This window comes from Hemitrygon akajei, chromosome 9 (genome assembly GCF_048418815.1).
Source record: "Hemitrygon akajei chromosome 9, sHemAka1.3, whole genome shotgun sequence".
NCBI lineage: Eukaryota > Metazoa > Chordata > Chondrichthyes > Myliobatiformes > Dasyatidae > Hemitrygon > Hemitrygon akajei.
In genome coordinates, this window is record NC_133132.1 from 153,658,193 (window position 1) to 153,681,675 (window position 23,483).

General features: G+C 42.2%; 1 protein-coding gene across 2 annotated transcripts in view; it reads left to right on the plus strand.

The window, feature by feature from the left end:
- themis (thymocyte selection associated) overlaps positions 1 to 11,647 on the plus strand; it is a 55,868-nt gene extending 44,221 nt beyond the window's left edge. For both annotated transcript variants that reach the window (XM_073057319.1, XM_073057318.1), the window contains exons 4-7: positions 940 to 1,979; positions 2,816 to 2,954; positions 5,182 to 5,310; positions 11,053 to 11,647. In XM_073057319.1, coding sequence (XP_072913420.1) covers positions 940 to 1,979; positions 2,816 to 2,954; positions 5,182 to 5,310; positions 11,053 to 11,063 — 1,319 coding nt within the window. In that variant the 3' untranslated portion in view covers positions 11,064 to 11,647. The remainder of the gene's footprint in view (positions 1 to 939; positions 1,980 to 2,815; positions 2,955 to 5,181; positions 5,311 to 11,052) is intronic.
- Positions 11,648 to 23,483: the final 11,836 nt, after the last annotated feature.

The window sequence follows — 23,483 nt, forward strand, 5'->3', positions numbered from 1 at the left end:
TCTTGATAGTGAGGAAACTTGTCAAGGGATACAGTAGGTTATCCATCAGAATCAGGTTAGATATCACTGGCATATGTCAGAGAAAAAAAGTGAGGCAGTATTCATGGGTTGAATGTCCATTCAGAAATCTGATGGCAGAGAGGAAGAACCCATCCCTGAATCATTGAGGGTGTGCCTTCAGGCTCCTGTACCTCCTTCCTGATGGTAGCAATGAGAAAATGGCATGTTCTGGGTAATGGGGCCTTATTAATAATGCATGCCACCATTTTGAGGCATCGATCCTTGAAGATGTCCTGGATGCTGTTGATCATTTGAAACCATATGTGAAGAAATGGTTGATGGAGCTTAGTGTGAACAAGTGTGATGTATTGCACTTTGGGAAATCAAATGTAAGAGAAAAGTATGCAGTAAATGGCAAGACCCTCGGGTGCATTGAAATAGAGAGTCCAATGACGTACTGATTGGTAGGTTGGTTGGTCGTTGTAAGTTGTCCTGTGATTAGGCTGAGGTTAAATCAGGGTTTGTTGGGCGGTGCGGCTTACAAGGGCAGAAAGGGCTGTGCTGTGTCTCAATCAATAGATAAATAATCTCAATAAATAGATCAATAGTTAGATAGATAACTAAATAAACAGGCAAATAAATTAAATATTTTCCAAAGAGAAGCATTTCCAGGTAGGTGCCTAGAAAGTGCTGCTAGGACTGGTGATGGAAGCAGATACGATATCACCATTCAAGAGGGTTTGAGACAGGTAGATGAACAGACAGGGAGTGGAGGGATATGGACCATCTGCAGGTTGACAGGATTAGTTTAAATTATTGTTGTGGGCGGTACAGGCATTGTAGGCCAAAGGGCATGTTGTACTGATTTGTTGTATTTTCTATGTATGCGTCTGAGAAAAAAAAAATGACTGACTTGCTTCCTCTTTTTTTTTTCCACAGTTGGAATGGAAATTTTACGCATACCATCTAACTTGGACGTAGAGGTTAAAGATATAACAGAAAGTTATGACCTTAACTCATTTGTACAACCAATGTCCTTAACTGATGTTTATAAAAGACCAAATGAAGACTTCCCACTGTTGGCAGTAATCGTTGACGAACAGTGTATTTACAAATCACTGATGTCTGGAAAGCAAATTATCATTCACAGTAAACACTTATTCAACACAATAATTGCCTCTGAGAACAGAAGCGATTTAAATAAAAAGCATTTTTTAATCCCCAAAAGCTACAAGGGTCGATTTAAAAGAAGGCCAAGGGAGTTCCCAACTGTCTATGACTTGGTGCTTGCCATTAAAAACAATGAATCCTTGCACGTCATTGCAACAAAAGAGTTTGTCCCTGAGTATGCAGAATTTGCCTCTGTTGTTGTAGGAGACCAGTTTCTTGTCCATCGTTGCCAGAGTGTTGAAGTCAACCATGAAGGAGAGAAGTGTCTAATTGAAGCTGTGGCTTGTGAAAGAATTATGGAAAAAGACTGTGAACAAGTCCTTCTTCCAACATATATGGAAGGGGGCTTTGTCGAAGTTGTCCACGATAAAAAGCAGTATGATATTTCGGAAATTTGTAAACAATTTAGCCTTCCATTTAATGTTAAAGTATCCATTAGAGATCTGTCAATCAATGACAATTTAGCTGCCTTGGCCTCATTACGAATTGAAGAAGAAATTGCCGATCCTTGTCTTCTGATTAGTTTGTCGGATGGTCCATCAGAATGCTTCAGGGTTCCAGTTCAAAGAGTGAGCATGACCATTCAGGTCATGCGAGGACTAGATGCAGACATACCATTTCCGACGCCAACATTCGCTGTAGAGGAGATCAGTGAGGAGATGTACTACATGCTGCGGAGATATGAAAACTCCACTTTGCTTCCTCCACCCCGCCCTCCAAGAAAACCTCAGTCACCTCTCACATCGACAAAAACAATGAGGCTGCTTCCACCTCAGTCGAAGAAACCAGACCCTCCCAAATCTCCAAAGGTAAGGTGACTTTTCATATCAAAGGAATATACTACCATCCATTGTCTACCCAAGTCAGGAAGTTCCCTAGTGCAGGGTGATGCCAGTCGGCAAGAACGTCAGTGAAATCAGTACTGCTTGCCTGCGATCCCTGTGAATAAAGAATGACAGGGCTAGTTGAACTGATCTTGGTCAGCATGGGGAAACCATTTCTATTTGTGAAGATGTGGTAAGTGAGGCAAGGTCCAACCTTATGTGGACTGTATTTTTATTTGTTGTTAATTTCAGAAACAGAACATCTGAAGGAGATGTCAAGAATAGCTAAGCCCATAAGACGTAGGTGTAAATAATTGAGCCAATCAACACATTGCGCTTGTTCCGCTGTTCCATCGTGGCTGATTTATTAACCCTCTCAACCACATTTTTCTGCTTTCTCCTTGTAAGCTTCAGCACCCTTATTAAGAACCCATCAAACTCCACTTTAAATGACTTGGCCTCCACAGTTGTCTGTGGCAATGAATTTCACAGATTAACCATCCACTAGCTAAAGAAATTTTTCCTCATCTCTGTTCTAAAGGGGACATCCTTCTATTCTGAGGCTATGCTGTCCGATGCTGGATTCCCTTACTATGGAAAACATCTTCTCTGTGTCCACTCTACCTAGACCTTTCAAAATTCAATAGGTGTGAAAGGTGGTGTATTTTGTGCTTGGGGAAACCCAGCAGCCTGCCAAGGAGAGCAATGAAAAAGCCAAGATAACTAAACTACTTCGTGTGTTTATGGTTCAATTTGTTAGTATTAAATATTGGGAAATGTTTTTTTGTATTGATACCTATTGTGTTTTATTTTATAATTAGTTTTCAGCAACTGGAAAACCAAGAAACAAAGCTAAATCTCAGAAATTTGTCCCTGATGTCACTGCAAAATCAGAGAATATTGTTCCTACCTTAATTACAGAACCTGGTGCACCAGCAACAGATACAATGCTACTGAATGGTGAGTACTTGGAGATTTCTTATAGTAACGTTGAAATACTCTGTGCTTCCTGGAGTCTTCAAAACCAAAACTCGTAGGATTGACTTCTAGGTGTGCACAATACCGGATAAACTTGAATCTAGAGTTTGGGCTTTGGTTTTCGGCTTGTCTCTCTTGATTGATTTTCTTTTGGAGTAGGGCCACTTTTCATGATTTGTGCTGCATTCATCGAAAGAAACTGCAACCCAGTCCAGGATGACTGAGTTTGAAAATTGATGAGTAGCTGCCTCATTAACAGAATTTACACCAATATTTCTTTGTGGTATTGATTTGGTACATATCGAAATCCCTCTTTATTCCCGTGCCATAAAATGAAAATCTTAGAATGCTATAATGACATGATGATTTTGAATGCCTTTATTTTATATATGATTTCCTGATATAATTTTAAAACAATCTTAAAACTGTCTTTTGGGTTTTAAGTGGGGAGGGGGGAGCAGCGTTGATTCCAGCCTGGATGGCGCCACGTCAAAACGCCCCTGATAGGGAGCCCCAACTCCAACAGCTCTCTCAGGCAACACTCTGGTTTGAGGCCTAATCCTCGCATATATAAATAACAAGCACATTTAAATTATCTACAACCATATATAGTGCAGACCATTCAGTCTATGCAAATCTTCAGTCCACCACAATAAAGCTTGTTTTCTGTGAATGTTGGGGGGGGTGGGGTAGCACTGACTCCCGTCCGGATACTGCGCCATGCCGCCCCCGCCAGGGTCCACTGCATCTTTCAGAATTAAAATGCTATAAAATTGAAATGATAAGTTTGAAGAGCAATATATTGTGATTATTAGATTACTGATCCTAATACTGTGGACAGGACTTGCAAAACACCTTGGGATGCATTACAAGTGCCCTTACTAGTATCAGAATCAGGTTTAATATCACTGGCATACATCATGAAAATTGTTGTTATGGGACAGCAGTACATTGCAATACGTGATAATAAAAACTGTAAATTACAGTAAGAAGGGTGTGTGTATGTATGTATATATATATATATCTATATATATCTGTCTATAATATGTGTGTGTGTGTGTGTGTGTGTGTGTATGTATATACAGGTGGAGCGTTCCCTTGAAACCTTTCTTAAGCTGAAATGGCTTAAAGCAAAGAACTATTAATTTATATGGGAAAAATGTTCATAAAAGTGAATATTCGTAAAGGTGTGTGTGTGTGTGTGTGTGCGTGCGTGTGCGTGTGTCTTTTTTTTAAAAAGTTAACTAAATAAGTATTGCAAAAATAAAAAAAGACTTTATAAAGGCCTCACTTGGAGTTTTGGGCCCCTTACCTTAGAAAGGATGTGCTGAAACTGGAGAAGGTTCAAAGGAGTTTCATGAAAATGATTCCAGGATTGAATGGCTTGTCATATGAAGAGCATTTGATGGCTCTGGGCCTGTATTAATTGGAATTCTGAAGAATGAGGGGTGATCTCATTAAAATCTATCGAATGGTGAAAGGCCTTGATAGAGTGGATGTTTCCAATGGTGGGAGAGTCTAAGACCAGAGGACACAGCCTCAGAATAGAGGAGCGTCCTTTTAGAATGGAGGTGAGGAGGAATTTCTTTAGCCAGAGAGTGGTGAATTTGTGGAATTCTTTGCCACAGGCAGCTATGGAGGCCAAGTCTTTATATTTAAGACAGAGGCTGATAGATTTTCGATTGCTCAGGGCATGAGGGGTATGGGGAGAAGGCAGGAGATTGGGCCTGAGAGGAATATTGGATCAGTCATGATGAAATGGCAGAGCAGTCCCAATAGGCCAAATGGCTTAATTCTGCTCCTGTATCTTGTGGTCTTATAAAACCCTTAATTGGGTCTGGTCCAGATGAAGGATTTCAACCTGAAACAAAAACTGTCAATTTCCCTCATTGCCTGACTCACTGAGTTCCTCCATCTTTCTCGTATATTGCTGCAGATTCCAACATCTGCACTCTTTTGGGTTATTTGGTGCCTAGCGCTAAGATGACCTTAAAATCCATCGGTGCAGACCAGCTTGAAAAGTTTGCGAACTGTTGCTTATATTCAATAGCCCAATTGTGCAAGGATATTGGAAGAAACAGCTCTACAATTGCTGAACCGTAAACTGTTGGTGTGGTTTGAAAGTTACTAGCTTCTGATTCTTGGTGTGATTGCCCATTAATGTCACCTTTGTAAACCATGCCTGTAAATCTTTTATTCCTTACCATAGATCTTGAAAACTTGGATTTGTCTGACAAACATGACTATGAATATATTAATGAAAATGAAATTGAAGATATAAGGAAGCTGTTAAACGAAAACGAACACCTAAGCAAGAAAAACTGCGAGAGTGAAAAAGGTATAGTTAAATTTCTCACTGTTCTAAACGCGTATTTCCTATTTGAACCGGAAATGTCAGCTGCCAAATTGAAGTGGACATTAACAATGAAAACTAGATGAGCTTGCTGTCAGGATAACAGTTGAGGCTAATAGTGGTGCCTGTGATTCTTTAATGTACGTTCATTTCATGTGAAGGACAGATAAGCATGGCTATTTAGATGTTGCTGTCTGAGCTGTGTTATCGCATTCATAATCTTGATATTTATATCACAACTCAAGACATTGATTGGCATGAATTTTGTTACTTTCAAGAGTAGATGTGTATTAAATTCGCATCTAAAACCTTGTCATTTGAAATATCCATTTAACAATGTGTTCGCTATTTATAACTGTCAGTCAGCCTCTCAGCCTTTGTAATTATTGCTTTCACTCTGATGCGCTTTAATTTACTTCTTTCACTGTCCAGTCCTGAAGTAGTCTCGGCCCGAGACGTCAACTGGTTTTTCATGTCCGTAGATGCTGCCTGACCTGCTGAATTAGAGACATAGAAAAGTGCAGCAAAGAAACAGGGCCTTCAGCCCATCTATTCCATGCCAAACTATTTAAATTGCCTACACCCATCAACCTGCACCCAGTCTATAGCCCTCTATACTCCTACCATCCATGTAGCTATCCACACTTCTTTTAAATGTTGGAATTGAACTCAGCATGAATCACTTGCACTGGCAGCTCGCTCCACACTCGCACCACCCTCTGAATGCAGAGGTATCCCCTCATGTTCCCCTTAAACTTTCCCCCTTACATCTCTGGTTGTAGTCCCACCCAGCCCCAATGCAAAATGCTTGCTTGCATTTACCTTATCTATACCCCTCATAATTTTGTAGACCTCTATCAAATCTCCTGTCAATCTTCTCTGTTCCAAAGAATAAAGTCCTAAACTATTCAATCTTTCCTTGTAACTCAGTCCCTCCAGACACAGCTACATCCTTGTAAATCTTCTTTGTACTCTTTCAACCTTGTTTACATTTTTCCTCCAGTATTTTGTGAGTGTTGTCTTTAATTTACATTTCAGATTGTAAAATGTATACCATGGATGACCTTGCTTATGCAGGACCTCCACAAGGGTCGCCGTATACCAAGCGGTTTGTGTCAGCACCCTCCTTTATCGCTGTGAAGCTTGGGTAACCTACAGCCATCACATCAAGTCCCTGGAGCGCTTTCACATAAGCTGCCTTCAGCGCATCCTGGGAATTACTTGGTGTGAGCGGGTGCCTCACACTGAAATACTTGTAAAGACCAACTGCAGAAGTATTGAGGCCATGATCACCCAGCGTCAGCTGCAGTGGCTGGGACACTTGATAAGGATGCCCCCATGTCGGCTACCCCACAGAGTGTTATAAGGCCAGCTACATCATGGTCGACGCTCAGCTGGAGGGTCGAAGAAGCACTATAAGGATCAGATGAAGAATGCTTTAAGGAAGTGCAAGATCAGACCTGAGGACCCGGAGGATGTTGCTGCTGACCGTACCACTTGGCGACAGCTGTGTAGGGATGGGGTTCGTATTCTGGAGATGGAAAGAACAACCAGAAGACAGCAGAAGAGAGCCAGGAGAAATGCAGCCATGGTTGCCATCACTACCACATATACATGTCCCACCTGCAATAGAGCTTGTGGGTCCAGGATAGGACTGTATAGTCTACAACCCAAGAAGAAGGACCAAGAAAAGAAAAAAGTAAAACTTCAGATACTAGCAATGTGAAATTAGAGCAGAAAATGCTGAAGATGTTCAGCAGATCAGGCAGCATCTTTAGAGGGGGAAACATAGTTCATGCTCAGGGCAAAGATCCTTCGTCAGGACTAGGAAAAGTTCGAAACCATAAGGGATAGGAGCAGAGTTAGGCCATTTGGCCCATTGAGTCTGCAACGCCATTTCATCATGGCTGATCCATTTCCCTCTCAGCCCCAATCTCCTGCCTTCCCCCCCCTCCATATCCCTTCATGCCCTGACTAATCAAGAATCTAACAACCCCTCCCATAAATATATTCAATCACTTGGCTTCCAGAGCCGACTGTGGCAATGAATTCCACAGATTTACCACTGCCTGGCTAAAGAAATTCCTCCTCATCTCCATTTTAAATGGATGTCCCTCTATTTTGAGGCTAACCCACCATAGGAAACATCCTCTCCACGTCCACTCTGTCAAGGCCTTTCACCATTTGATTGGTTCTCATTGGGGAATCTCATTGAACCTATCAAGAAAAATAGAGGGTTATGGGGTAGTGTGGGTTTAGTATTTTTGTTAAGGATTATATGGGTCAGCACAACATGGAGGGCTGAAGGGCCTATACTGTGGTTCTATGATTTAAGTTGCAGAGAAGGTTGTGGTGTGGAGAGGACAGAGGGTTACCTGGGTTAGTGTAGAGACCAAAAGAGAGCCTCTTTCACCTCACTGCAGTGACAGCTGTAAGCTGTCTGCAGCGTGGTAACCTAGACACGTGCATGTGCAAGTGCAGTTGTTTTAAGTACTTTCTTGCAGAAAGTTAAAGTTCAGTTGATCAGCTCATAACTCAACGCTTGTGGTTTTAGGTGCCAGGACTATTGGTCACTCAAGTGTTATTACTTCTCACTTCAGTGAGATTGATCTGCAATGTGACGTTGTTGAATTTGGACAATCCTGGGGCTGCGTGGGCAGGTGGTGTTGTGGTCAGTGGTTGTAACCGTTCCACTCTTCGTGGTCATGAGGATAGAGGTTGTGTAATACATTATGGGTAAAAAGAAAACGGATCAGCTTCTATGATAAGCAATGTTCAAACATTGTGATAAATGATAAAGGCTTCTAATTGATTCATAAATGGAAGATGTGGAGGTGTAGCCTCGTACTTCACTCTGAACTCGTGTCCGAGATGGGTGCGGTCAAATTAAAATTAACTTTATCTGTCATACGTACACTGAAACAGGAAATGTGTTGTTTTTGAATCAGCGACCAACACAATCTGCGGGTTGCTGAGGGGAGCCTGTGAGTGTCGCCATGTTTGTGGCACCGTTGCATGCCCATAGTCTATGGGACATGAGAGGAAACCCAGTGGTCACTGAGAGAATGCATGTACTCCTTACGGACAGTGACAAGAATTGAACCCTGACCCGTAAAACATTACAGTAGCTGCTTTGTTGGCATGCTTGGTGAAGAAATGAGGGGTGAGGTTGGCAGAAGCTGCAGAAAGAGAAGGGGGTGGAGTTTCTGTTGTATCTAATAGCAGGGCCTTTAGTTCGTCTTCTGTTCACTGCCTAGAAATCCATTTGACATAAGGGTTCCCAACTTGTTTTATGCCATGGACCAATACCATTAAGCAAGAGGTCTGTGCTCCCCAGATTGGGAGCCCCTGGTCTAGTGGATAATGTCATGGGGGGGGGGGGCGGGGGGAAACTAGAAGGAGAGTTGGAAAAGTGGCAGAAGACTGTAGTTGAGTTGGTCTGTTCCTGTCTCCTGGAGGGAATGAGGCAAGAGATTTGGGTATGAGTGGTGAGGGGGGATGAGAGTCTTATGATCACAAGATGCAATGATAGCAGCTCGGGCACTTGGATGAGGCTCTGTAAGAAAGTGGTGGCCACTAGCAGAACCTGGCCTTGAGGCCTCATGGAAGGGAAAGAGGAGCCCACCAAGTTTCTCTTGGCCCAGACAGGATAGCGAAAGGCACTTGTATTGTTGAACTGATTGTGGCCTCTACGTCCTCCTCTGTTGTGCTGTTATGGTCAGAACTTACAAGTTTTGGCAAACTGTCCAAATTTCATGAGGGGACTTAAGATAGGAGTTGGGCCTTTTATTTCAACACATGGACACCAAACTTGATTGGATTGGATGTACTTTGAGACGGGATGTCAGCTGTCAAATGTAATCTCCCACCAACTCAGCTTTTAAAAAAAACTTTGTGCCAGACCTGTTTTCTGCTCTACAACATTCCCTGCCTGAACCAAGTGTGTCAGTTACTGTAGATCTGTTTCCAAATGAGGAAATAAAGGGAAGTAAAGCATCCTTGAAATTGGGATAAAGCTGCAAAAAAATTGTGTTTCCTGTCTGAAATTTCAGCAATTTGTCTCTTCATCACATTACCCTGCCACCTAGCCCAATCAAGTTTGTTGCAGTGTGTTGAAATAAAAGACCTAACTCCTGTTTTAGGTCCCCTTATGATGCACTGACTCCGGTGAGTAAGGCAACTTCATGTGGCTTTTCCTAAAGCTATTTTTTTCCTGAGTTTGGTCTGAATCAGTCCAATAGGGAAGATCAGCTAAGGCTCGCAAAGCTATGATTACATGTATGTATGTAACATGTAAAAAATGGCATTAACTCTTCATTCCATTCCATAGGCGCTGAGTTCTTTCAGCCTTTTGTATGTGTTGCTCTGGATTTCCAGCATCTGCAGTTTGTGGTAGATATTGCAAAACTATTGTGCTATAATAGGACTTCAGCGTGCTGTACCTTGCATGCTTTAATCCTTAATTGCAGCTACTGGTCTTCCCCCCCCCCCCCCACCCCTTCCCTCGCTCCCCTTCCCTCTCCCTCCCCACCTTGCAAGCCAGCCTTTTAACATTATATATTCTCCACCTCTAGATGATGTTAGATAGAACCCACCATGATGACTGGAGTCTAAAACTTGTTAACTTGTATCTTCACCACCTGCAAATATTCATTAAGTTCACAGTCAGTTTGTTATTTATGTGGTGGTTTGTTACCTTGGTATCATTTTCACATAGCAGGAGTCAAGATGAAATTAAACTTATTAAATAAATACATTAATTGAAAAAAAAACAAGTATGTCAGGATTGTCTTTCCAGTGAACCATATGATTATAGGATTCAACTGTGACACTAAGGCCCCACAACCCCTCGGGATGGGAATGTCAGTCAACATTTTTGTTAGTTTTTGGTTCGCCATGAGTTACACATTCTTGCTGCAGACATAGAAACTACATCACAGAAACAGGCTCTTCAATCCTTCGTATCTGTATCAAGCCATTTAAGCTGCCTAGTCCCATCAAACTGCACCCAAACCATAGCCCTCCATGTACCTACCCAAACTTCTAAATATTGAAATCGGAATTGTATCCATCCCTTCCGCTGGCAGCTCGTTCCACACTCTCACAACCCTCTGATGAAGAAGTTTCCCCTTGTGTTCCCTGTAAACATTTCACCTTTCACCCTTAACCCATGACCTCTAGTTCTAGTCTCACCCGACCTCAGTGGAAAAAGCCTGCTTGCATTTCTCCTATCTATACCCTTCATAATTTTGTATACCTCTATCAAATCTCCCCTCAATCCTCTACGTTCTAATGAATAAAGTTCTAACCTGTCTGACCTTTCTTTTAACTCCGGCCCTCCAGTCCCGGCAACATCCTTGTAAATTTTTCTTGGACTCTTTCAATTTTATTTGCATCTTTTCTTACTTTCATTTGACTAAGGAATCAGGTTCCCCTTAAATATTTTCATCTCGACTCCTGCTGTGGATTAAGTGGATTAACTAGCAGCAAACCTCAAGTGTACACTTTCTTAACCTTGGCAAGAAAACTGCAGACAAGCAGGTGAGATGCTCAACCTCAGCCACACCAGTGCCCCTTGACTACACCTGGCTTCTCCGCAGTCCACACAGTTTCCCCATTGCTTTTGCGACTTGCTCCACTTCCTTCTGGAGGTTGACATTTAAGGTCAGGAATGTGCCAAGGTAAACTTCTGGCTCGCTGACTTAACATTGTTTGCCTTACTTTTAGAAACCCAGTAAGAAGAACGAACGTGCGATGCATTTGAGGGAACACAAGCAGGCATCTGTTCGGGAATAAGACTTCTTCTAAGTCAATCTTCACAACATTTTCTTTCTTTGGACTTCATTTCTCAATGTGATTAAAATTCCATTAAGTTAGGACCATTGAAGTGTTGTGGAGCAAATTTTTTAACATATGAAGAGAAGATTATTGTTCCTGTTCAGCCTGAAAATCTGAAGGTGTCAAATCATTCTTCAATAGATAGGAACAGATAGATTAATTTTGGTTGTGTAACTTTTTAAAATCTTGTTTGTATATTTTTATGATCTTGATAAACAGCAAATAATTGAAATTCATCCAAATGTGTGGAGGATTTTACTAAGAAAGAATGGTTGTTTTAGTTGTTATACGTAAGCATTAATTTATTTGTTTCTCTTTTGCAATATTGAACTATTTATTTTCTATTTTCATAAACATATACGTGATCTTCAAGAACCTCCTGAGATATTGAATTTCTATTTCTGAATAAATCTATATATTACCAATGTTTGCAAATACATGAATTGTATTGCAATTTTTGTAAATGCAACTAAAATTAAACCATTTTGTCAACAGAAGGTCTCTGTGTATTTCTATATTAAAGATTTGAGATTTTCTCCTTGGTGGCTGGGTAAAGCCCCTTGGACTTCAATCTGTACTTGCAATGTTGGTAAATCTGAAGCTGGATGGCAGAAATTGCCACTGATCATCCTCCTCTGAGCTGGAGAACTGTGCTTTTTGGCACAAGCACTCCTGGATCACACTGAGATCGCTGTTGGCTGAGATTGCAAATTTTGCTCCGGTAGGCTAATTAACTACAGGTTAGTACTGATCTTAGTTAATTTTAGTGGATTTGGGGTAGAAAATCTGGAAATAAAATAATGCTATTCTCCAAGTTTCTGTCAGTGCAAATGGAAGAGGCAAACTAGGGAATACCTGACAATAGGGACAGCCCTGTTACCTATATTTACAAATTCACTGTGAATAGGCACCTGCATGTTAAGTGGCGCTCACCACCCCCACATAGAATGAGCATTAGTGTTATAGAGACATAGAACACTACAGCACAGAAACAGGCCCTTTAGCCCATCAAGTCTATGCTGAACTATTAATCTGTGTAGTCCCATTGACCTGCACCTGCATCATAGCCCTCCATACCTCCTCCCCCATCCATGCAACTATCTCAATTTCTCTTAAATGCTGAAAACAAACCTGCATCCACCACTTCTGTTGGTAACTCATTCCACACTCACTTACCCCCAAGTGAGGAAGCTCCCCATCACGTTCCCCTTAAATATTCCACTCTTCACCCCCAACCCATGTCCTCTAGTTCCAGTCTCACCCAACCTCTGTACAAAGATTTATGAACTTGGCGTAATGAGCACCAAATAATTGGTAGGGCGATGTTGTTTACAGAGTGGACCTTGCTTTCACATCTGAATAGAAGAATGAGATTATCCAGGAATCTTACATTTGTATTGAGCAATGTGTGTTTGTGGAAGATTATTGAGAAGTATTCAATGCGCTACCTCAAATTTCCATTATCCATCAATGATTTTTGATTCATCGATAACACTTTTGTTTCTGAAACTGATGGTATAAGCTTCATTTTTTTAGAGATAAATGCATTGTCTAGTTTATAATTCAATGAGTAACCAACACAAGATTACACTGCATACTATCAGATGTTCAGTTGTGAAATTTGTATTCCTTTCTAATTTTTTTTTGTTTCTACATAGAAGAATACAGAGTACAAGAAATTATATATGAAAGGTCAAAAAAGATTTTTAAAAAACTACCAATTACATTATATCTATTCATAATAACCTTGTTACCCCGTATTCATGTAAGTTAATCAATAGTTATATTGAAATATACTAATTTATTACAAAAAAAGAGAATTTAACCCCTCCCAAGACCGAAGCTGTTTATTAAGGAGAAAAAATGGTAAAATACCTTCTCATATAATAAAAATTAATAATAGCCAACAAACATCTGAATTTAAACAATGAGTTGAAGGTTTTGAAAATAATTCAGAAAAGGTCCCCACAATGTTTGCAAGTCTTGATTGGATTCAGAAATTGAACAACGAATCTTCTCTAAATCTAAACCTGACATAACATCGCATAACCGTTGAGCATGAGAAGGAGGAAAAGCATCTTTCCATTTAAACAAAAGTGCCCTCCTAGCTATAAGAGAGCTAAAGGCTAAAATATGTAAATCAGATGCCTTCAACTTAGTATCTTGTCCTGCAACAATACCGAATAGGGCCATCAGAGGTCTAGGCTTAAAATTGACTTTTAAAAAGTAGGAAAAAGTTTGAAAAACTTCCTTCCAATATTTTTCAAGATTCGGACAAGTCCAAAACATATGAATTAATGAAGCTTCTCCATTATTACATCTGTCACAGTAGGGAGATACAGCTGAATAAAAACGAGATGGTTTATCCTTAGTCATATGAGTTCTATCTACCACCTTAAATTGTATGAGGGAATGATGAGCACATAACGATGAAGTATTAACCAGTTTAAAAATTTCATTTCAAGTTTCCTCAGATATTGATGTCTAAATTTGTATTCCAACACTATTTGGCCAAAACCACTTAAAAACATTTACCGATCATTCCTATCTGTTGATGAGACTATGCTATATTTGTTGAGAGACTACAGGTGCTGGATATCTTGAGCAATGCACAGAAAATGCAGGAGGAACTCAACGACCATAAGATATGGGAGTAGAATTAAGCCATTTGGCTAATCAAGTCAGCTCCGCCATTACATCATGGCTGACACAATTTTTCTCTCAGCCTCAGTCTCCTGCTTTCTCCCCATATCCCTGACCAACCAAGAACCTACCAACCTCTGCATTAAATATATATAAAGACTTGGCCTCCACAGCTGCCTATGGCAACAAATTCCACAGATTCACCATAGTAAAGAGCTTCCTCCTCATCTCCATTCTAAAAAGATGCTTCTCTATTATGAGGGTGTGTCCACTGGTTTTTGACTCTTCCCACCGTAGGAAACATCTTCTCCACATCCACTCTATCATGACATATCACCATTTGATAGGTTTCAATGATGTCACCCTACCCCATTCTTCTGAATTCTAGTGAATACAGTCCCAGAGCCATCAAACACTATATGACAAGCGATTCAATCCTGGAATCATTTTCATGAACCTCCTTTAATCCCTCCCTAGTTTCAGCACATCCTTTCAAAAATAAGGGGCTCAAAACTGCTCACAATACTCCAAGTCAGACCTCACCAGTGCTTTATATAATGTTGAGATATATCTCAACATTACAACCTTGCTTTAATTTGCCTCCACAGCCTCTCCACTAACTGTTCTGGCACTCTGGTTCCCACCCCCCTGCAACCCTAGTTTAAACCCTACTGTACATCCATCTGTGTAAGTGAATAAACAGATGATGTTTTAGGCCGAGACCCTCCGTCAGTCCTGTTGTGAGGTGGTTTCTCTTGGAGGGAAGGAATGGTCTGGGAGCAGCTTTGTCCATCCTGATACTGGTGGTGGGATGGTGGGGAACGCTGACAAAGGGAATGGAGAGATTCCAAAAGGTGCTGCCTGGGCTCCAGGATCTCAGGGCGAAGAGTTTGCCAGGAAGAGGAGATGGTAACTAAACACATTTAAGGATTTTTCATAGGGATTTCCTTTTAACTTAGTCATATATAGTGTGGGATCGGCAGGCACATGCTGAAGACCAGAATGGGACTCTGGATGTTTGCGTATGTGGGATTATATTCATGGCAATCAGTAAGTAAGACGCAGTACATGCCTGCAACTCTGGTCACGTGCGGATTGGCTGTGGTCTTGTACCAACTAACCGCCTGTGCTGAAAGGATGAAGCAAAAAGATGAGATTGTGGTGTATCAGTAAGGATTTCCCAGCATGGTCGGGAAACTCGTGTTTGGTCTAAGGGTGCAGGAGGTTTCCTCGGTGCTTCTACTCAAGGAAAACAATCAAGGTTAAAAAAAGCAGCTGTATTATAAAGGACTCAAATTTAAAGATTAGCTTTATTTGTCACGCGTATGTTGAAAGACACAATGAAATGCATCGTTTGCCTCAAATCAATTTAGCGAAGAATTGTCCTGAGCATCCCACAAGAGTCGGCATGTTTCCAGCTCCAGCACCGTATGCCCACAACTCACAACCCTCACATTTGGAAATGTGAATAAGAGCGGAGCACCCGGTGGGAACCCACATAGTCACGGGGAGAACATACCAAATCTTACCGACAGCAGTGAGAATCAAACCCTGATCAGTGATTTCTGACGCCGGAAAGCAATTGCAGCAACCACGTTGTACCACCCTGAAGTGGAAACTGCTCACGTTCAGAACGGGGTTGGCACCTAGCATTTCTGCCACTGAAGTACAACTTAGAGAAATAAAAGGGAAAATAGTTAGCAGATCTGATGGTATCTGTAGATAGAGAAGCATTTAATATTTAACACAATGACTTAATAGTTTTATTGAGCTTACTGTTCTAACAAATGGTGTGGCACGGTAGTGTAGTGGTTCGCGCAATGCTTTTCAGTACAGGCGACGCTGGTTCAATTCCGGCCACTACCTGTGAGGAGTTTGCACACTGTCCCCTTGACCATGTGGGTTTCCTCCTGCAGTCCAAAGACGTACTGGCTGATAGGTTAATTGGTCATTGTAAATTGTCCCATAATTAGGCTAGGTTTAAATCGGGTGGGGGGTGGGTGGGTATGGCTCAAAGGACCGGATAGTGCCTATTCTGCGCTCTATCTCAATAAATGAATAACAAGGTATGTTTTGCAGCAGTGTTGGAAGAGGCAAGTCCTCGGTTTCTCGCCTCACTCGTATCAGCCAAGACACTCACAAAAATTTTAATCTTAGAAATGTGAAAAATGCAACCCTTCTGCACTGTCTGTTCTATGGATTTTGTAGTATTTTTGTTAGTTCTTCTCTTGTGGCTCCAGTTTAGGAAAATTCATACTGCGTTTAGGTAGCATATTTCTCGTACTTTTAATTATAAAGTTTTCTGATGCCTTCTGCAATAACCAAAGACACCTCTGATGTGGATTTTACCTTATGAATTAGACACCTACAGTAAATGTCATTTTTCTTCCTGTTCTTGAGCAAAGTGTATACAGAGCACAGCATTATCTTGAAGTTCAAAAGGCTTGAGGTCAGTTGCTGAAAATGTCACAGAAGTGCAGTGAATCCTCTCGATGAATCTATTGTTCATAAGTGCCTTTTGTTCTCTTTTATGATTCGGAAGTGTCAAGCACTTCAGTCCTGTTATATAACAGCTAGAAAATGTGAACTGAAATATTGGTGCACAGGTTTAAAGAAAAAGAAAATGTTTGTCTAGTTAACAGATATTTAATCTTTTAAACACTTAATTTGGCATTGAATCCAATATACGCTACATTCTCAAACAAGTGATAGATTGTTGTTTGTAGCCCTGCATAAGAACCATAGAACCATAGAACATTACAGCACAGAGACAGGCCCTTCGGCCCTTCTTGGCTGTGCCGAACCATTTTTCTGCCTAGTCCCACTGACCTGCTGTATCCAGAGAACCGTGCCTGTCACGTGACAGCACTGCCCTCACCTGATCGGAGGTCACACCACCTACCAGTCAACATTTTGCTCCTCCCAACTAATCAATGCACACTTAACCATTGGCCACCTTAATTGGATTAACCCATCTAGCTCCAAGCTGTTGGCCCCTGGTGAATCACCTGGGCTGGACCCTCCAGCCCCCTGACCTATAAAGGGTGCTACATGTGTTTGGCTCGCTCTCTTTTGCCATCCTCGAGGGACCACCCTGCTTCACTCCAGGCTGAAGACTGAAGAACAGCACTGGAGACACATAGTAAGGTGTGCATTGAATAAGCTTGTGGGAGCGTTTATTGTTGTCCCTTTAGCAAAGAGCTGTGCCTGCCCTTAGTCAAGGGTGGCAGGTATTGTAGTTACTTTTCCCCTACTTGTATGTGTACCTGTACTCTCCCCTCCACACTGTGTTCCCGTGTATTGTACTGCCCACCTGACTTTTCCCACACTCGTCTGTTCTAAGCGCATTTGTGCAAATATTGTAGCTGCTTGTGTTCTTCCCAAGCTTTTTCTCCCCTTGTAAATAAACTCCTTATTATTAAAACTGTGTGTCCAGAGCTCTTGCCTTTGAGACCCAAAGAATCTTTCTCATTTCCATCACAACACCTGAGCCTGGGCCATATCCCTCCAGACCCCTCTCATCCATGTACCTGTCCAAGTTTTTCTTAAATGTTAAAAGTGAGCTCGCATTTACCACTTCGTCTGGCAGCTCATTCCACACTCATAGGTTGTCTACTTGGTGCCTTCTGGCAGTTTGGGGAGGTGGGTGGGAAAAGATACATATGTTCAAATACTGTTCATAGACTTCAGTTCAGCATTCAACACAATCATCCCTCAGAAACTGATTGGAAAGCTGAGCCTACTGGGCCTGAACACCTCCCTCTGCAACTGGATCCTAGACTTCCTGACTGGGAGACCTCAGTCAGTCCGGATCGGGAGCAGCATCTCCAACACCATCACACTGAGCACGGGGGCTCCCCAGGGCTGTGTGCTCAGTCCACTGCTGTTCACTCTGCTGACCCATGACTGTGCTGCAACACACAGCTCGAACCACATCATCAAGTTCGCCGATGACACGACCGTGGTGGGTCTCATCAGCAAGAACGATGAGTCAGCATACAGAGAGGAGGTGCAGCAGGTAACGGACTGGTGCAGAGCCAACAACCTTTCTCTGAATGTGAACAAAACAAAAGAGATGGTTGTTGACTTCACGAAAGCACAGAGCGACCACTCCTCACTGAACATCAACGGCTCCTCTGTAGAGATCGTTAAGAGCACCATATTTCTTGGTGTTTACCTGGTAGAGAATCTCACCTGGTCCCTCAACACCAGCTCCATAGCCAAGAGAGCCCAGCAGCGTCTCAACTTTCTGTGAAGGCTGAGGGAAGTCCATCTCCCACCCCACCATCCTCATCACATTCTAGAGAGGTTGTATTGAGAGCATCCTGAGCAACTGCATCACTGCCTGGTTTGGAGTACGTTCAGCCAGAGACTCATTCCACCGAGATGCAACACTGAGCATCATAGGAAGTCATTCCTGCCTGTGTCCATCAAACTTTACAACTCCTCCCTCGGAGTGTCAGACACCCTGAGCCAATAGGCTGGTCCTGGACTTATTTCCACTTGGCATAATTTACTTATTATTATTTAATTATTTCTGGTTTTATTTTGCTATATTTCTACTCTATTCTTGGTCAGTGCAACTGTAACGAAACCCAATTTCCCTCGGGATCAATAAAGTCTGTCTGTCTGAAATTGCACCATCTCGGATCGCAAGACCCTGCAGCGGATAGTGAGGTCAGCTGAGAAGATCATCAGTGTCTCTCTTCCCGCCATTACAGACATTTACACTATAAGACCATTAAGACAAAGGAGCAGAAGTCAGCCATTCGGCCCATCGAGTCTGCTCCGCCATTTCATCATGAACTGATCCAATCTCCCCTTTAGTCCTATTCCCCTGCCTTCTCACCATAACCTTTGATGCCCTGACTACTCAGATATCTGTCAATCTCTGCCTTAAATACACCCAATGACTTGGTCTCCACTGCCGCCCGTGGCAACAAATTCCACAGATTCACCACCCTCTGGGTAAAAAAATCTTTTCGCGTCTCTGTTCTGAATGGGTGCCCTACAATCCTCAAGTCATGTCCTCTCGTACTAGACTCCTCCATCATGGGAAACAACTTTGCTACATCCACTCTGTCCATGCCTTTCAACATTCGAAATGTTTCTATGAGGTTCCCCCTCATTCTTCTAAACTCCAAGGAGTACAGTCCAAGAGCGGTCAAACATTCCTCATATGTTAATCCTCTCATTCCTGGAATCATTCTAGTGAATCTTCTCTGAACCCTCTCCAATGTCAGCACATCCTTTCTTAAAGAAGGAGCCCAAAACTGCACACAGTATTCCAAGTGAGGTCTTACCAGTGCCTTATAGAGCCTCAACATCACATCTCTGCTCCTATACTCTATTCCTCTAGAAATGAATGCCAACATTGCATTCGCCTTCTTCACCACCAACTCAACCTGGAGGTTAACCTTAAGGGTATCTTGCACAAGGACTCCCAAGTCTCTTTGCATCTCAGAACTTTGAATTCTCTCCCCATTTAAATAAGAGTTTGCCCATTTATTTCTTCTACCAAAGTGCATGACCGTACACTTTCCGACATTGTAATTCATTTGCCACTTCTTTGCCCATTCCCCCAATCTATCCAAGTCTCTCTGCAGACGCTCTGTTTCCTCAGCACTACCTGCCCCTCCACCTATCTTTGTATCATCAGCAAACTTAGTCACAAAGCCATCTATTCCATAATCCAAATCGTTGATATGCAACGTAAAAAGAAGCGGCCCCTACACGGACCCCTGTGGAACACCACTGGTAACCGGCAGCCAACCAGAATGGGATCCCTTTATTCCCACTCTGTTTCCTGCCAATCAACCAATGCTCTATCCACGTATGTAACTTTCCCGTAATTCCATGGGCTCTTATTTTGTTTAGCAGCCTCATGTACGGCACTTTGTCAAAGGCCTTCTGAAAATCCAAATATACAACATCCACTACATCTCCCTTGTCTAGCCTACTTGTAATCTCCTCAAAAAATTGCACAAGGTTTGTCAGGCAGGATTTTCCTTTAAGGAAACCATGCTGAGTTCTGCCTATCTTGTCATATGCCTCCAGGTACTCTGCAACCTCATCCTTGACAATCGACTGCAACAACTTCCCAGCCACCAATGTCAAGCTAACAGGTCTATAATTTCCTTTTTGCTTCCTTGCCCCCTTCTTAAATAGCGGAGTGACATTTGCAATCTTCCAGTCCTCTGGAACCAGGCCAGAATCTATCGACTTTTGAAAGATCATTGCTAATGCCTTCACAATCTCCACTGCTACATCCTTCAGAACACGACGGTGCATTCCATCTGGTCCAGGAGATTTATCTACCCTTAGACTATTCAGCTTCCTGAGTACTTTCTCTGTCGTAATTGTGACTGCGCATATTTCTCTTCCCTGACACCCTTGAATGTCCGGTATATTGCTGATGTCTTCCTCAGTGAAGACTGATGCAAAATAGTCGTTCAGTTCCTCCACCATCTCCTTATCTCCCATTACAACTTCTCCAGCCTCATTTTCTATCGGTCCTATATCTACTCTCACCTGTCTTTTACTCTTTATATTCTTGAAGAAGCTTTTAGTATCCTCTTTGATATTATTTGCTAGCTTCCTTTCATAGTTCATCTTTTCCCTCTTAATGACCTTCTTAGTTTCCTTTTGTAAGCTTTTAAAAACTTACCAATCCTCTGTCTTCCCACTAATTTTTGCTTCCTTGTATGCCCTCTGCTTTGCTTTTACTTTGGCTTTGACTCCTCTTGTCAGCCACGGTTGCATCCTTTCTCCATTCTAAAATTTCAAATGGAAACTACACACTGCATCTGCAAAGCAAACAGCATTATGAAGGACCCCACACACCCCTCATACAAACTCTTCTCCCTCTTGCCGTCTGGGAAAAGGCACCGAAGCATGTGGGCTCTCACGACCAGACTATGTAACAGTTTCTTCCCCCAAGCTATCAGACTCCTCAATACCCAGAGCCTGGACTGACACCTTGCCCTATTGTCCTGTTTATTATTTATTGTAATGCCTGCACTGTTTTGTGCACTTTATGCAGTCCCGGGCAGGTCTGTAGTCTAGTGTAGTTTTTTTCTGTGTTGTTTTTCACATAGTTCAGTCTAGTTTTTGTACTGTGTCATATAACACCATGGTCCTGAAAAAAGTTTGTCTCATTTTTACTATGTACTGTACCAGCAGTTACGGTCAAAGTCACAATAAAAGTGACTTGACTTGACTTGATTAAGTGGGTAAAAAATTTCCCCATCATAAAGTGGCTATTTGAAGCTCAAATGGCAGCTAAACTGCAGGATTTGTCTGTGACAATGGAAACATGGACTCTTTAGCCACACATCCATTACCAGGACAACTATTCCCTTCCTAAAAACATGAGACAAGTTCACTAAAATGTTCCTCCAAATCAGGCATATAAGAAATCTGCTCTTTGCTCAATTGAGTTTTCAGATCGTTTGACTCAGCAGAACTGGTGGAAGACTGAGGGGAGATTTGTTAGAGGTATACAAGATTGAGGGGTATAGATAGGGTAAATGCAAGCTGGCTTTTTCCACTGATGTTGGGTTGTACTATAACTAGAGGTGTTGGGTTAAGGGTGACAAGTGAAAAGTTTTAAGGGAACATGAGGGGAAACTTCTTCACTCAGAGGGTCGTGAGAGTGTGGAGTGAGCTGCTAATACAAGTGATGCACACAAGCTCGATTTCAATGTTTAAGAGAAGTTTGGATAGGTACACAGATGGTAGGGATATGGAAGGCTGTGGCCACATGACTCTGACTCTATTAACTACACATTAATGAAGAAACATAGAAAATAGGTGCAGGAGTAGGCCATTCGGCCCTTCGAGCCTGCACCGCCATTCAGTATGATCATGGCTGATCATCCAACTCAGAACCCTGTACCTGCTTTCTCTCCATACCCCCGATCCCTTTAGCCACAAGGGCCAAAAGAGTGGAAGGGTTCAGTGATAATCCATTACGCCATGAAGTAATGCCTACCTTACCCATTGTCTATCATCATGTGTGTCTTCTGGCCTTTACAAGCTGACAAGTGAAGTCATAAAAAAGGGAATGTGTATATCTCCATATAGCTGATTGAAAGACCTATTATACAGTATACGTACATACGTCCTGTTTGCTCATCTCAGAGTTCTGGTTGTTGCCCTTTTTACACCATTTTCTTGTGATGCTCACATTGCAGATCTCCGTATCACTGTATGTGTTTGGCTGGGGTTGCAAAATGGTTGAGTTTGACCTGCATTCCAGCTCCACTTACTGAGTTAGTGCTGCACCCTGCATGAATAAGAGAAGATGCCTCCACTTCGCCGGTTGTGACGCAACGTGCTGTGTCCCTATTCTCATTACAGAGCATGGCATCAAACCTTCTGTGGAAAAATAACTCTGTCATTTCAAAAAAAATGTTACCACTTGTGTGGTTATGTAGTTAATGGCAATTTACTCGGTAACCTTTTACACCGAGGGTGGTAGGTATGCGAAATGCGTCACCAGAGGTTAGTGGTAGAGGCAGAAACATGAAGAACATTTAAGAGACTCTTGGGTAGGCACATGGATGACAGAGAAAAAGAGGGAGGGAAAGATTAGATTGACCTTAGAATAGGTTAAGCCAGATGGTGGTGAATCTGTGGAATTCATTGGGTATATTTAAAATGGAGGTTGAAAGGTTCTTAATTACTAAGGGTGTCAAAGGTCATGGCAGGAAGGCAGGTGAATGGGGTTGAGAGGGATAATAAATCAGCCATGATAGAATGGCAGAGCAAACTCGATGGGCCAAATGGCCTAATTCTGCTCTTAGGTCCTATTGTCTAAGAGGCTGCACAACATTATGGGCCAAAGAGTTGCATGGTGCTGTTATGTTCTATGTACTTTGTACCCAATCTTGAAATCTTATATGGAAGCTTGTCAACAAAACATGCAGAGTAGAACATCTTAATTGCAGAGAAATATTGTCTAAACTATAGAAATGACTGATTGCCAATAATGCGCACTGGGGAAAAAGGCTTGGCTGGTTGTATTATGGGTTGATTGGCTGACAAACCAGCTGCTGGTTAATTCCAGTGCCCACACCGCCAAATGTTTACGCAGTTACAACTATCAGGAGGGAATTAACACTTACTTGCTGGTAACACCAGGTGGTGCTCCAGAAGTTGTTTAATGAAGCACACAGAGTTCTACCTGAACAGCATCCTTGCAGGATAAATAAACTCCCTCAACAAACTCGCACGTTTTGTAGAATTACTGAAATTTGCAGCACCAAGGCCATTTGGCCCGTGCTGACCGGAAACGAAACGACCGATCACTGGCGTTGCTCAGTGTTCTAATTGCAACCAGCCTGGTGCTTCGTACGGTTCTAATTCCAGAAACTGGCCAATGATGGCAAGTATCCTTGACGGTCTTAACCACCTTTACAGCTTGGCGTGCTATCTTTAGGGATCTGTGACGTGCACCCCAAGATCCCTTCATTCTTCTGCACTTCAGTGATCTGATATTTATTGTCTGTTTCCTTGCTCTGTCTGTCCTGCCAAATGCATGACTTTATACTTCTCCCAGATGATTTTCTTTTACCATTTTGGTGCCCATCTCACCAGTCTACTGATGTTTTAGACCGTAAGATATTGGAGCCCAGTTCTGCCATTCCATCATGGCTGATTTGTTATCCCTCTCA